The sequence below is a fragment of the Priapulus caudatus genome, unplaced genomic scaffold, assembly GCF_000485595.1.
Source record: "Priapulus caudatus unplaced genomic scaffold, Priapulus_caudatus-5.0.1 Scaffold340, whole genome shotgun sequence".
In the NCBI taxonomy this organism is placed as follows: domain Eukaryota; kingdom Metazoa; phylum Priapulida; class Priapulimorpha; order Priapulimorphida; family Priapulidae; genus Priapulus; species Priapulus caudatus.
Window position 1 is genome coordinate 290619 of NW_014577401.1, and position 15191 is coordinate 305809.

Consider the following 15191-nt stretch of genomic DNA (forward strand, 5'->3'; position numbering starts at 1 on the left):
ATACAAATTACTACTCTAACGCATGTATCCTGGGGGACCGGGCCGCGACCGAATGCTTCGCGCAGGGAGAAGGTAGCGCATGTAGCCGGCATTAGAGTATAGCCACTGGCGTCGCCTACCTCTGCCGTGACACTCTTCTGAAATTCTCCGCTGTATTTCCAGCCACTGGGACAGGGTATGGTGGCGGGCGGCGACTCCATGGATGTCGAGTCATAGATGCTACACTGCTCCCACTGCAGCAGATCATTCATATATATATATTATATATATATATATATTATATATATGTGACAGAAAACAGTGATTGATCATCGATCGAGTGTATATATACTTTATATCTAGTCGTTATAGTCAAACGTGCATAGGAACAGCTACATATTAGCTTTGATATTATACAATCGATTGCTAGGAACTCACAAGGAAATATCGATAATATATATATATACGCGCGAAAGCGCGCGTTGTTCGTGGTGATGTCGTCCCGCACGTTGGTGCGCGCACGTGTGTGTGCATGCGTGTGCGTTCCGAGTTTGGTTACCTGTCCATCTTTATAAGGTATTGTTCCGTTCAGCTCGGTGACACCTGCGGGAAGTCTGCAGTGATGCACTGGAGTCTGTGCCAGAAATGTGATACCAAGAAAGTGCCATGCGCACGTGAAGAGTATCAGACACCCCAACACAAACACACACATCTGGAGCGACCGTAAGCACCTAGATGCTCATTGCCTCATCGGATGCATCGTGGCAGACTTTTTTATATTAAGCCTGTAGACAAAGACGTGGAATTTTTTAATTTATTAAACCCTTCGCTGTCCGTCCCAAACGCTACCTGTATATGATACCCGTACAATATATATTAGAGCTGTACCTTACCCGTCATATGTGGAGCCAGCACAAATATAACTCTGATCTGGAAGAAATGAGGGGCGTTCAGTAGCGCTAGGTCGCGCAATCCCAGTGCGAATGCACAATGCGGCAAGCTGTAGACAACTAACGCGACAATACCTCAACACTATAACGCCTCAACGCTGCATACTGGAAGTAGGCCTACTATGGATGCATGAACTTGAGATATACACTTCCACCCGCACGCACACACACATACACAAACGCGCGCACACACACACCCGCAAACAATCGCACCTGAGCGCACAATCGCACGGGACACGCTCACACATAATATTTTCGTACCGGGACGTCTGTATCAGCTATCAGCGTGTACGTGGTTCCCACATATTCTATCCCCCTGGCTATACAACTACGTATATGTACCGTGTATGCATGTCTAGCCGGGCCTATATAATTCAGCGGCAGCGGCCATGTCGTGAATCAGCGTACCGTGAAACATTTTTTAACCTGCGTGAGCAGCTTACAAACGTCCGCCATGTCCAAACAATGTTGCGGTACAAAGACCATATGCACGTATACTGTCTTTTGATGAGACATATAAGTATATCCATAGAGGATGAATATACGTTCATTGTAATACCATACCGCATATATACACACACACATTACTATAATTCGATTTGCTTCATTGGTTTAGTTAGCAATTGTCATTAGCTAGAACGTGTATTATATAGGAATTCCACGCGCGATGCCAGCTGGTTAGAGAAGGGCACCAAAAGAGGTTAGATAAAGTGTACGGCTATAAGGTCCCTGTCGGTGGGGTATAAGGTCCTAGATGGGGGATGTGGGCGTGTGTGCTGATGAGGGGGGGGGGAGCTTATGTTTCATTTAGTGCATCCCGCTGGGGGAGGGGGCAAAATTTGCATTGCGAGTAGGAGGCCAAACGTCAGGGAAGGAGGCTATATTTATATATTATAACTTGTACTTGGGATTCAATTTTTTCTCAAAATTTCAAGGTTTTCAATTCTCAAATGATATAGATATTGCTTTAGCGCTGCTAGCCGGTAATAATCACAAATTATATATCGTATATATATATATATATAGGTCTATGTATAATTATATATCTATATATCTATATTGTGTACTGGCGCGCGCGCGCGTGTGTGTCAGTAGGGTATGTGTGTGTGTGTGTGTGTCTGCTGTGGTGCTGGTTGTGTGTGTCGTGTAGTGTGTCGTGTGTGTGTGTGTGTGTGTGTGTGTCACTGTGTGTGTGGTATGGGTTTGTGTCGTTGTGTGTGTGTGTGTGTGGTGTTGTGTAGTGTCGTGTGTGTGTGTGTGTGATGTGCACTGTGTGTGGTGTGTGTGTGGTGTGTGGGTGTGTGTGTGTGTGTGTGTGTGTGTGTGTGTGTGTGTGGGGTGTGTGACGTATGGTATGTGTGGGTGGTGTGGGGGCGGGGGTGTACATGCATGTTGTGTTTACGGGCACAGTGTGTGTGTGTGTTGTGTGTGTGTGCTGTGTGCGCGCGCGCGGCGTGTGTGTGTGTTGTGTGTCGGCGCGCGCCGTGTGTGTTGTGCGTGTGTGTGTGTGTGTTGCGCGCGCCTGCAGCGCGCGCGCGTGTGTGTGTGTGCGTGCGTGCGTGTGTGTACATGTATATATCAGCATATCAGGAATAAATAATAATGTATTAAATGTGTGATTATTTACTCCTGATATATATAGGCCTATATGTTTATATATATTATTTGCGGTCATTGCGTCCGGTGTTTTTCTACTTAGGTATATCATAGATATATACAAACACATGTGTTTGTATATATCTATGGGTATATAATATCAGGAGTTAATAATGACAAATTTGTCATATTATCAGGAGCGTATAATGACAAATTTGTCATTATACGCTCCTGATATTATATATATGGGTTACGATATCTATGGTATAGATCACATGATTTTAACCGCCAACCACAGCGTGTGCGATCCAGCTCTAACTTACACCACGCTTCATGATTCGACAGTCCATGTAACGAGGATTTTGATTGGTTACAAAAGATAGCACGAATTTGACTGTTTGTTTGAGCATTTTGAGTGCCGATTTCAGAAGTTTATCTTTCCAAAGCTAAGGCGTTTTAGGTGGCGACGCGGGGGCCCGCCGGGGGCCCCCGGGCCGGGCCGGGCGGGGGGGCGCGGCCGCGGGCGGGCGGCGCGCGGGGGGGCCGCGGCGGCGCGCGCGGGGCGGGGGGGGGGCGCGGCCGGCCCCGCGGGCGGGGGGGGGGGGGGGGCCGGGGGCGGGCGCGCGGGCGGGGGGGCGCGGCGCGGGCGGGCCGCGCGCGGGGGGGGGGGCGGGCCGCGGGCCGGGGGGGGCGGGCGGGGGGCGGCGGCGGGGGGGCGGGGGGCGGGGGGGGGGGCGCGCGCGGCGGGCGGCGCAGGGCGGCCGCGCGCGCGGAGGCGCGGAGCGCGGGGGGCCCTACCATTTTTTGGTAAAGTTATTACTTAGTGTCTGTGAGTACCACAGTGATATTAATCAATGATTTAATTTTAATTGTTGCTATCGTAGAGCTGTATGTATAAACTACTAGTACTACTACTAGCTTGTCGCTCTCCTCTCGTGTAGACTGTAGTGTAGCTGTAGTACTACGTACTTTACCGTAACGTACGATATCAATTTACTGATTGTGTTAGGCCATGAGAAATTGGTATGAGTTTAACCGTCCGAGTATTTTGAAAGTGAGGAGGCTTTTTTCCTTTTTTCATTAATTCATTTCATATTTGTAGTCTACCATATTTCCATGTTTTTCGCGGTCGGCTTGTAAGTCGATGTCTCAGGATACGGTCACTGCCAGCAAGATCAAGCCCGCACGCTACAGCACACACGCGCCGCATTGACTATCATATACTCTACACTATTAATATATATATAGTCAATGCGCGTGATGTGTCGTACGTGCTCGGCTTGATCCTTGCTGCCACGTTGGAATACGTCACGCATGTTTTTGCCCCTAGATAGTAGACAAACTAGCCTCGCAAGAAACGGTACGCTACAGTTAGGCATCCCTATGTATAGACAATCCTCGCACAGCCTTCGTCGGGCTAACCGAAACCAAACCCAATGTCTCAAAGAGCCAGCCCAGAGGGTACAGGACCCAATGAAGATGAAATAGGCCCTATAGCGTTTTTAGTATTGGTTAATGTTAGGATAGTTGAACGCTCTGAATGAGAACAACTTGGGTTTTTAATGGATTTAAAAATGAAAATAATGAAATACTTTTAATAATGAATATTTCGGGGTGGCTCTGACGGCATGCGGGCGTGGCGGTAAAATGTCATACCTCAATTCTCATGGCCTTATAGTTGATCTGCCGGCACATTAATATAGCTCTAGCTACTATTATATATATGTATACCGTGTCAGTTGCCGCAGGCCTATAGAAGCTTCTTATTACGGATGCGGCACCGAGCAGAGCAGAGCAGAGTAGAGTAGAGTAGAGTAGAGTAGAGTAGAGTAGAGTAGAGTAGAGTAGAGTAGAGTAGATCAGAGTAGAGTGAGAGTAGAGTAGAGCAGAGTAGAGTGAGAGTAGAGTAGAGTGAGAGTAGAGCAGAGCAGAGTAGAGTAGAGTAGAGCAGAGCAGAGTAGAGTAGAGTAGAGTAGAGTAGAGTAGAGTAGAGTAGAGTAGAGTAGAGTAGAGTAGAGTAGAGTAGAGTAGAGTAGAGTGAGAGTAGAGTACAGTAGAGTAGAGAGAGGACCCAAACTAGAATTGTGCCTAGATGCTCTAGGGCCCGACCCACTTAATGCACCAGCCTGACTGAATATAGCAATTATCAAGACCACTGTCAGCACATAAACCCTGACAGAAAGGGTTTATTTATGTGGTGTTGGAATTATGCTTTACATTTGTACTCATTGCAGTGGAATCTTGTTTGTTGGAATGCCTTCCTGAAAGACACCGCAGCTGCCATATTCATGGCCGGCATCATGATGGGCGCGTTGATCATGCCAACTATTGCAGACATGGTCGGACGTAAGCTCCTCATCTCAGTCGGTTTGGTGGCCATGTTCATTTTCAGCACGATGATTGTGTTTCTGAAGAGCTTTGTTGCATTCCTCATCATGCGGTTCTTTGCAGCGGTGCTGATATCGGTAAACATGCATTGAATTACCCTAATCTATATTTTTATAGAAAATATTAAAGGAATAAAATGTGTGAAGAAAAGCATATTATTAGCAGGTATCAAGAATTCCATAATGTTGAAGCCAATCTGTTCAGATCAAGAATATAATTTTGTTGCTTTGGACAGAAGAGAGTTATCCTATTTTGAAGTAATTTTTTTTTAATTTGTACATGTTACTTTGCAGGGAAGCTTCCTAAGCCTATATGTGTTGTCAGTTGAGTGGTTTGCACCCCGTCAGAGGGCCTTCGTCGGTGCGGTCATCTGGGTTCCTTGGGTCGCTGGATACTGTACACTGCCTCTAGCAGGATATTTCATACATAACTGGCGCCACTTACAGCTGGTTCTTAGCATTCCTATTGCAGTTGTTTTCTGTTTTCCATGGTAAGTCCTTGAATTGCAAATGAATGTCAGTGCTTTGAAACGCATTGTAAGAATGATCAGAATGTCCATCCTTAGTTATTATATAGGATATAATAATATATGTATACTCTCGCCCGCACGCATATATCTAGAGAGGGGGGAGGTAGAAGGTGGAGCTTACATGGTCTTTTTAATAATGTACATTTCTGTCTTGTTTCAGGCTTCTGCCTGAATCAGTGCACTGGCTTGTTTCTCAGAATAAGTTAGCTACTGCTGAGGCACTTGTACAAGAAGCTGCTAAAACAAATGGCATTACGCTACCAGAAAGATTTAGCTTAACTGCACCAGAAAAATCTAGTGAGCACAGAAAGAAAACTCTGTGGGACGTTCTACACACACCTCTGCTGAGAGTCTATGCTGTGATGATGTGCTTTTTGTGGTAATTACATAAGACTGCTTCAAAGATGTATAACTTTGCCAATCAGTCGATTGCACAAACAACTAATTCCCTATCATGCGGTAATGCAGTAGTCGTTTGACTATCTAGAAAATGTTATGTGGTTCAGTGCTAAAGGCGTGTCAATGCAATAGCTGGTAAATGAGCGATCACTTATTACGTAACAACCTTACTTGCTTACATGAAATACAATAAAATACAGATGATACATTGAATAAATGAAAAAGTAGCATTATATTTATATTTTTAGGTTTGCAAATTCACTCGTGTACTATGGCCTTACATTTGGTGCTGCAACATGGGCAGGGAATGTGTACGTAAACTTCTTCCTGTCTGGACTCATTGAAGCTCCATCTTACCTCTTCTTATTTTTCTCGTTGAAATGGTGAGTTGAAATATTGAGTAATAACTAAATATGCCAATATTGTGAATTTTGGACATATGGCCTAGTTAGGATATAGAAGATCTATCTTTACAGATACTGTTTTCAATTTCTACAGCCATAGAAAAGTAGAGTAGACGAACTACACTAATTAAATAAACCAAAATAAGTGACTATATATTTGTAATATTATGCCTACAGGTGGGGAAGACAAAGGCCAATATGTGCTTTCCATTTGATAGCAGGCATTCCTTTACTCATATTGCCATTTCTACCCCAGAAAACTGGTATGTAATTGCAACCCATTTCATTATTGTCTCTTGAAGAATCTTGAGACGGACTAGTCACCGGTCATACAAATATCAAGACCAACAATTAACAGATTATCTTTTATACAAATTATAAATGACAAAAACAGCTAAATAGAGTGAATGGACAATGGTGCTGGCAGTTAGTAACGCACGAAGGGTCGTTGTCGTATCAGGTACTACATATATGTACCCGAGGTAGTTTTAGGTTGTTTAGTATTATGTTTATATTTTTATATGAGGTATGTTTAGGGTTAGGGTTAGGGTTAGGGTACACTTTGTGTATACATATATGTACCTCGAGTACATATATGTAGTACCTGATACGACAACGACCCATTCAGCGTTAGTAACAGTAGGGCTCTCCACCACCATTATGTATCTTAGGTTTAGTTTGGGCCTTGTCAGAAGAGTACATGTATAAACGCATTCTCTGTTCAAATAGGAAACGCATACAGCATATTGATAATGGTAATTGTGCTTGTAGACAAAATCAAGTGTGATCATGTATAAGTAATTAACCATTTATGTCGAGCGTGTGTTATTCTATTTGCAGCTGATGGTCGTGATCTGGCGACGTTGCGTACAGTTCTAAACATCATTGGCAAGTTTGGAATTTCGTCATCATTTTGTGCAATATACCTCTTCGCTTCTGAGCTTTACCCCACCGTAGTAAGGTAATGAAACTTTTGCAATTGATATGCTGTATATTTACTGAAAGGGGTTGATCATTCTGTGCATTTACTCTACGTGTAACGTGAATATAATAACAGTACATTAGATGCTGTGAAGTAACATACTAATCCATCTATAGCATCTATCTATACCCACTTTTACCCCACATACCTAATATTCAATGTAGATTAATTTCGTTTTTGATTGACATCACGATTTAAGGTGAACCCTACTTTGCCAAGAGTAATTTTTCCAGCATGTGGCACATCAATCAGTAACAATACTGCATGCTGTATTAAAATTGTTTTCGAATAACAACTTGTGCTGGTATAGCAAGGCACATCATGCAGTGTTAAAATTGATTTTAATTGATTATTTATAGGAGTGCAGGTATCGGCATATCATCCGTATTTGCCCGCATAGGTGGTATCATAGCACCATACCTGGCCAACAGCATTGGCATCTTGGAGCCAAAAGCACCACCGCTGATATTTGCACTGTTGGCTATAGTTTCGGCTGTCTTCTCTATGATTATTCCTGAGACATCACAACTGCCACTTATGTCATCTCTGGAGGATTCTAGATTTCTCAGGTCCGTTCCTGAGATTTCATTCAACTTAAAACCTATTCAAATGGTTTATATAGTTCGTTGCTTAGTGACTAACATACTGAATCACTTAGAAATGAAGACAGAGTGTATAAGTATATAAACACCAGATGTCGTATGTATGTCATATTGTCAGGAGCTTATAAATGGAATCATAAGCTCTTTCCATTTATAAGCTCCTGATATTGTTATAGCCTTTATGGGGATTTACTGTAGTCGTGTGTTTGCAGTAAAAGCTACAGGGATGCACATCTGCTGATTGCGCAACAACCAAGAGAAACATCGGTGGTAACAGAAGGTACAGATGAAGTCCAGCCAAGTGAACCGGAGCCTATTTTCAGTTTACACAACAATATGCAAGCCAACGAAGATCCAACACCAATGGTTTTCTATCAGACATCTGTGTAGTATAAGGAGACTATAAAGATCCAATGTGTATATAATATAAAGAGTCAACTAAGATCCAATGCCAATGATTTTCTGTCGGACATCTGTGTAATATAAAAATACTATCAAGATCCAATCCATACAATATATATGTTCTTTTTTATCCATGCCAGCTTGTTTACACTTCGATTAGCACGACTCTTTTTGGGACAACTCTACAATACATACTTAGAAGAAGACTGAAGAATTATGCCCAAGTGAAAATATTTATTAAGAATGTTTTTATTCAAGGCATCAACATGTATGTCAAAACTTAGATTAGTATGGATCCATACCTAATAAAACCATATATATGTTCTCATGGATCAGCAGTCTCATAATTTGAACATTAAGCCGGGCTTATGTCGGCCTTGCGACGCGACGCGATTGCCTTGCAAGCGACCTATTTTCTGCAATTTTCTGCAACTGGTTGCAAGTCGCAGCGACGATCGCGTCGCAGCGACGATCGCGTCGCTGAGAAAGTTCGACCTAAGCACCCCTGCGACTGCCAGCGACGGGTCTGCGACTGCTTTCGACTGGAAAATTGTCAGTCGCAATGCAATCGCAGCGAGTCGCACATGTTCTACTCTTGACGCGCGACTGGTTCCACCGGTCGCAAGCATTGTTTTCATGGTTACTACCCGACATAAGCTGCCTTGCGATCGCTGCGACTAAATTCGAATGCATAATGAACAATGCATAAAAGTGAACAATGCGAATGAAACAATCAGTGCATACAGTCATATACACAACATGCACACAGCAACAAGTCATGTAAACTCATTTAGTTGCGCGATCAATAGGCGATCGTCGCTTCGACCCAAGCGCCTTCTGCAACTGGCTGCGACTGGTCGCAGGTAGTCGCTGTCAGTCGCGTCGCAGTCAACCTAAACACTGCAGTCGCAGTGAATTGCAGTGCGTCGTGTCGCGTCGCAAGCAATCGCAACCCGACATAAGCCCAGCTTTACACCAGGAACAAGTAATAGTGATATTTTATTTTTAATTTAAATTACATTATTTTATATATCTCTATTGTTTAAATAAAATGCCTGCTCATGATAAAATAAAGACTGGTTAATTTTTATATGAAGTACCGCGACTGTTGTTATTAGGCTTCAACAGTGACATTGTAAAGGAAAATGTTATCACCTTCTATTACTCGACCGATTATTACATTTGGCTTGATCAATTTAATTTTCAAAACGTCTGCCTCGTCATGCAACACCACCACGCACCTTTATTCCTCCAGAAGCATCCTTGCATTTGCCCCAAGCCCATTCTGCTTCTCTCTTCCTCTCTTTCTGTGTCAGTAATGCACACGATGAAATGGAAAAGGAGATTTTATCTCTTACACACAAATAACCATGTATACATAAATCTCAGCCAACACCATAAATTTATCCCCAACATGTATTATATTACATTCACTTCCTTGTTCGTGCTTGAAGATCATCACCAGAAGATTCCCAATAAAATACATTAAACCTGCCGCACTTCACGGCGCCACCGTAGACGTGCGCACGAGCGAGAAACGACAGTGGCGCCACCTCAGAGCTTCAACCGCTTGATGTCCTCGATGCGGAAGTCCGTGCGCAGCGCGAGCACCTGCCGCACCTCGCCAGGCGTCAGCCGCCACGTGAGGGCGCCGGCGTTCGCGCCCCAGTAGTCGAGGATCTCGGCAACGCGCTCCAGGTTGAGGATGGTCGCGATCTGCGAGAGCCGCGCGAACCGCTCGCGTCCGCTCCACGTCGACGCCGACGCCAGGTACCCAGTCAACGCGCGCAGCTCGCGGTCAAACTGCACGCCGCCGAGCCGGTTGAAGCGCGACGCGAGCACGGCGCCCTCTAGCATCGCGGCGACGTCTATGACGAGCGCCGCGACGAGGCGGTCGTAGTTGGCGGGCAGCAGCGGCGCGCGGAACGACGTCAGCAGCGACTCGATGTTGACGACGAGGCCCTGCACGAAGGGGTCGTTCGCCTCGTACTCGGAAAACTCCGCCTCGGAGATGTCGTGCGAGACGTACGTGAACACCTCGACCCACGGCTTGAGGCGCGGCCGCACGGCGCTGCGGTGCGCCTGCTCCACGCCAAACTCGAGCGTCTCGGCGAAGCGCGCCTCGGCGGCGGCGAGGTCGGTGAGGCAGCTCGCGAGCTTGGCACGTTCGCGCTCGCCGGCGTGCGACAGCCGCGCGGTGAACTCCGCCTCGAGCGAGGCGCGCAGCGTGCGCAGGTGCTCGCCGCTCACCGCGACGTCGTTCAGCGTGACGAGGAAGCGTACGCGCCCCTCGTCGGCGTCCGACAGCTTGCCCTGCTGCAGCGACGCGTGCAGCACGCTGTATGCCTGCTGCAGGTCGAGCAGGCCCGACGGGAAGCCGGCGCGGAGGCGCGCGCGCAGCACGTCGCCGTACTCCGTCTCGACGACGGCGCGAGCGAGGTTCAGCAGCGCGCAGACGACGTCAACGGCGCCGCTGGACGCCGCGCGACGCACACACTTGCTGACGACGAAGAAGACGTCGTCGACGACGCTCGACGTGCGGCCGTCGTCGTCGGGCGCGTCCATGGCGACCGCCTTGGCGACCGACTCGCGCATGAAGTACTCCTCGAGCGAGACGTAGCGGCCGAGCAGCTCCTGCATCGCGCGTGCGAGCGCGCACCGCCCGATAAGGTCGTCGAGGCGCGACGACATCTGGCGGTGGCGCTCCTCGTGCGTCGCGACGGCGGCGTCAATGTCGGAGGCCGCGCGGCGGCGCACGAACCGCAGGTAGAGTTCCGCGCGCGCGTTCAGCAGAGTCGCCTCCGCGAGAACGACGTCGAGTTCTCGCGGGTCGAGACGCTCGCCCGGCGACGACCGCGGCGCCACCTGCAGGACGAGCGCGCACTTATGGTCGAAAGCGCGTGCGCGGCGGAATTCGTCGATGACGCGGCAGGCCTGCACGTCGACCTCCTCCTGAAGGTCAGCTACGAACGTGAGAACACGACCCGGACCGTAGTAGGTCTCGACGAGCGGTTGGTGGATCTCGACGACGCGGGCGACGCCCTCTAGCAGCAGCGTGAGCGCGTCTGTGTAGAGCACGCCCGCGCGCGGCCCCGCCGGGTCTGCCCCGAGGGCCGCCTCGAGGTTGGCGCGCGCCGTCGCAGCAATCTTCTCGCGAAGGAAGCCGGAAAATCGCCGCAAGCCCTCGTCGTGCAGTCCGAGCAGCGGGAAGATTTTGAAGAAGCGCTCGACTGAGGCGACGTCGCCGACGGCGACAGCGTCGTCGAACTCGCGTCGGACGAGTGCGACGAGGTCTCGCGTGGCTGCGTGCAGCAGCGCGAACGCCGCGTCCAGCTGCCCGCCCTCGCCCGCGTCGTCGTCGTCGCCCGCCGCCGCCGCGTCGCGCAGCGCGCTCTCGTCGAGGCCGAGGAAGCGGTGGATGTGCGCCGCCGCCTGCTCGTAGTCCTCGACCTGCAGCGCCATCTGCACGCCGTCCGTGCAGAACTTCAGGTCGAGGATGTCGTCGACGCGGCTGAGAGACTCGTTGACGCGGCGTTTCGCAACGTCCAGCTGCCGCACCTTGCTGCTGACATTGTCGGCGAGCGTCGACGTGAACCCGATCATGTTGGCCAACTGTCGCGAGTCCGCATCCAGCAAGGACAACCCGGGCAGCAGCTGGTCGAGACGCGACAACTTCGCAGCGAGATCGTGCTGCTGGGCGAGCAGCGTGTCCAATTCGACGTCAATCTCGTCCTCGCTGCGGCAGAGCTGCTCGTAGGCGGCTCGCATGTCGGCATATTCCGTCATCTTCTCGACGGAGATTCCGTCGGTAGACGGGTTCGTCAAGGCGGCCGCCATGTTGTTTACGTTTACACAGCCAGGAGGCTGGACTCCAATCGGAAAACCCATTCGACTCTTCCCGTCATGCCTAGAAAACAGTCTCGGGGGTATCACGGGGAATCAGCGGAGTGATTTTACATAAATTCATGGTTAATTGTTTGCCGGAAGCTATGACTGCTGTATTTATCATAGACTGGTGCTCGCTGCTGGATTGGCATGAGCGAGCATTCATAGCGAGTGGAGCCGACGGCGGGGACCAGTCTATGTTAATCACCGGAACTATCATTCAAGATAGCCTGCTTTTAGACGGCAATACCATATGCGAAAGGCAAATTTGGGTTCCTTCATAATTTAAAAGAGAAACAGATAGAGACATTGGCATCCCTGTACGCAGGGAGAGACTGTCTGAGTATTCTTCCCACCGGCTACGGTAAGAGTATCATATATCAGCTGCTGCCATGGATATTTCAGTTGAAAGCACGCTCAGGAACAACCCATGTCCATGATTGTTTTGGTAATTCGCCCCTCAGTTCTCTAGACTAGAGATCAGGTGTTAGAGCTGAGATCCATGGTGTTTCAGCGTGCTTCCTGAATATTCACGGCAGCTCTGGTACAATCTCGAGTCGTAGCAGGGAGGAAGAATGCGAGGATGAGGATGAGGAAGAGTCCGATAGTGTTTTCAGGGTTCTCCCCAGGATGAAATTCAAACAGGGGGGAGGGGGAAGGGGTAGCGGCGGGCTGACGGGGGACGGGGTCCGCGAGGGGGCGTGTATATTTTTACCGTACACTTAATTAATTCGCGTACAAAAATCGTCACCTCAACAACCATAGACGGTACTTTGGGGTTCACTGTTATCATAATAAGGATAGCTCGGGAACGTCGCTGTATAGTTATATAAGACAGTTTAACTTAGTGGTACTGTCTTCAGTACATATGCGTGTGTAGCGGTAAAAATACCGCGGTCTGATTCCTGTCGAACGAATCAAATTCTTAGACTGAATCGACTTCCCGGCTGCTTGGCAACTTTCATTGTGGTGGAATTTAAACACGCCCGCGGGGGGCCTTAGTTTTCCCAGACGGCGGGTCGGCAACGGTCGACTTCAAACAAGGGGGCAGTGTTTCACCAATAAGCGGTGGAGCACAGCGCCGCTCCCCCGTTTGCGCAACCGTAGGGAGACCTGCTTGTTTACCACCTGTGCCTCTGAAGGGGGTGACCCTCGAGGAGATCGCCAGAGGTGATTTCAACATTTATCTACATGCATCCAGAAGCGGTTTAGAAACAAGAAACTCTACTCTATTCTTAGATCCGCGGAATATTTCGTCTCGTGTGTGCTCAGTCGTAAATCGACGAGGCACACATGATTTCAGAATGGTAAGAACATGCATTGTCGACTAATTACAAGTTTCATGAACCCACCACTTATCCTTTATTGAGTACCGCTTTTGAGTCTTCCGCCTCTTTATTTTCTGTCCTCTGTAGCGCAATTCCAGCCAAATAAATTTACAAAAAATATGTTAGTATTATTTTGTTACTTATTTTGTCTAGAATTTCTGTTTGTTCTTTTTCACCTGTAGTGTGTTTCTGGTTTCTCCACGATTTCTAATCTAAAAACTAATTCAAATCTAAAAACTTTTAACTAAAATTTTGCAACATGTCAGTTTATCTTATACCATAATACTGAAACACAACTGTTTATCACCTACCATTATTTTTGTAGCTTGCAAAGTGATGCTTTGGCATCAGGTTTGTGATCACATTTTCAATGCTTTCGAGTAAGCAAAATTGAAAATGTATTGTTGCTTGATGTTTATTACTTCCTGTATAGTATATTTCATAGGCAGACACTGGCCAATGAATCGGGTAAAATTTAGAATGTGGGTTGCCCCGGAGTAGTTGGGGCAAGTTCGAGCACCGGGGCGGGCAAGTTCTAAACCGTTTTAGATTCCATGCAAAAATAGACTTGCATCCCGCGTACTATTTATTTCTGTCTGTCGGTTTTGCTATTTGTAGCTATTTGTCAGCTACTCTATAATGTTGGAATATTGTAAATGTATGAGTCAACAAATTAGGGACATTTGTTCGCCTGCGTCATCCGATGAAATGTACATGTGTTTACAAGAAGTGTATTATGTACTGTTAACTACATGTACATATTATATATTCATAGGGGTGAAGATTTCCGTCCTTGTTTCAAACGGCTAGGGGAGCTGACCTGCCTGTTTAGTGACTGTCCCCATTTGGCGCTCTCTGCAACCCTATCACCGGAGACAATTAAATACATCATCAAGGTTTCTGAAAGTGTTTTATTTCATATTTTACAAAAATAAACAAAATAAACAATGTCATTACATTGCACAATCTATAGCGAAATACGCCAAATATAGTACATAGGGTATGTGTCAATAGAGCAGGTACGGGGGGGGGTATGGGATTTGTCATGAGAAGTATTGATACAACCACTGGCAGAGGAATTAAAGGAGAAACTGAATAGTTTCCTATTGACCATAGTGTATGTAGAAAGTCTGGAGTCACTTGGCTATTTCTACCAGTTCCTGAATAGTTATCTACAGGAGCTACAATATTTCCCCGTACACGACAAAGAGCCAGAGTGTCGAGTGTTTGCACAATATCATACAGAATACACACAGAAGATGAAAGTCGCACATTGTGTGTGAACTGAAGAAGAAGGACCCAGTCCCTAAGGCTGTTTTAGCAAACTGTGGCGCTAGGTATGGGCTTAAATGCACCGCACATCCGCAGAATAATTCACTGCAGGCCCCCTACATCATTGGAAAAGTATGCTCAAGAAATAGGAAGAGCTGGCAGGGATGGAGAGCAAGCTCATGCAATGCTCTACTACAACAACAGTGACATAGCTAGTAACAGGAAGGGGTTGACAAATGGTATTGTCAAGTTCTGCAGAAACAAGGAAAGCTGTCTAAGACTACAGCTGGTACAGTACTTTGGATTTAATAGCGTGATTTTCAGTGGGGATAGGAAAGACTGCTGCTCCAACTGTGCTGAATAAGCAAAACATTTCACACAAAGTTCAACATGTCTCATACCCCTGTCTGACCATGAGTTATCGCTGTAGATACATGTAACCAATGCACTCACTACAGTTTATACGCTTATAAAA

General features: G+C 47.2%; 2 protein-coding genes and 1 pseudogene across 3 annotated transcripts; 2 read left to right on the forward strand and 1 right to left on the reverse strand.

Moving 5' to 3' along the window:
* The first annotated feature begins 4765 nt into the window (after positions 1–4765).
* LOC106809264 (organic cation transporter protein-like) lies at positions 4766–8343 on the forward strand. Of its 2 annotated transcripts, none has more exons than XM_014812275.1 (8): positions 4766–4990; positions 5207–5403; positions 5603–5821; positions 6090–6224; positions 6423–6508; positions 7086–7206; positions 7587–7796; positions 8042–8343. In XM_014812275.1, exons 1-8 carry the CDS (start codon positions 4814–4816, stop codon positions 8217–8219), a joined length of 1323 nt encoding a protein of 440 aa, XP_014667761.1. In that variant the 5' UTR covers positions 4766–4813; the 3' UTR covers positions 8220–8343. The 2 variants fall into 2 exon arrangements, with proteins under 2 accessions (XP_014667761.1, XP_014667762.1); XM_014812276.1 differs by having other exon boundaries at positions 6090–6152.
* A 95-nt stretch (positions 8344–8438) lies between these two features.
* Positions 8439–12098, reverse strand: LOC106809263 (conserved oligomeric Golgi complex subunit 4-like). Its single transcript, XM_014812274.1, has one exon. It carries the CDS (start codon positions 12066–12068, stop codon positions 9786–9788), a length of 2283 nt encoding a protein of 760 aa, XP_014667760.1. The 5' UTR covers positions 12069–12098; the 3' UTR covers positions 8439–9785.
* On the forward strand, positions 12067–15191 carry LOC106809249 (annotated as a pseudogene).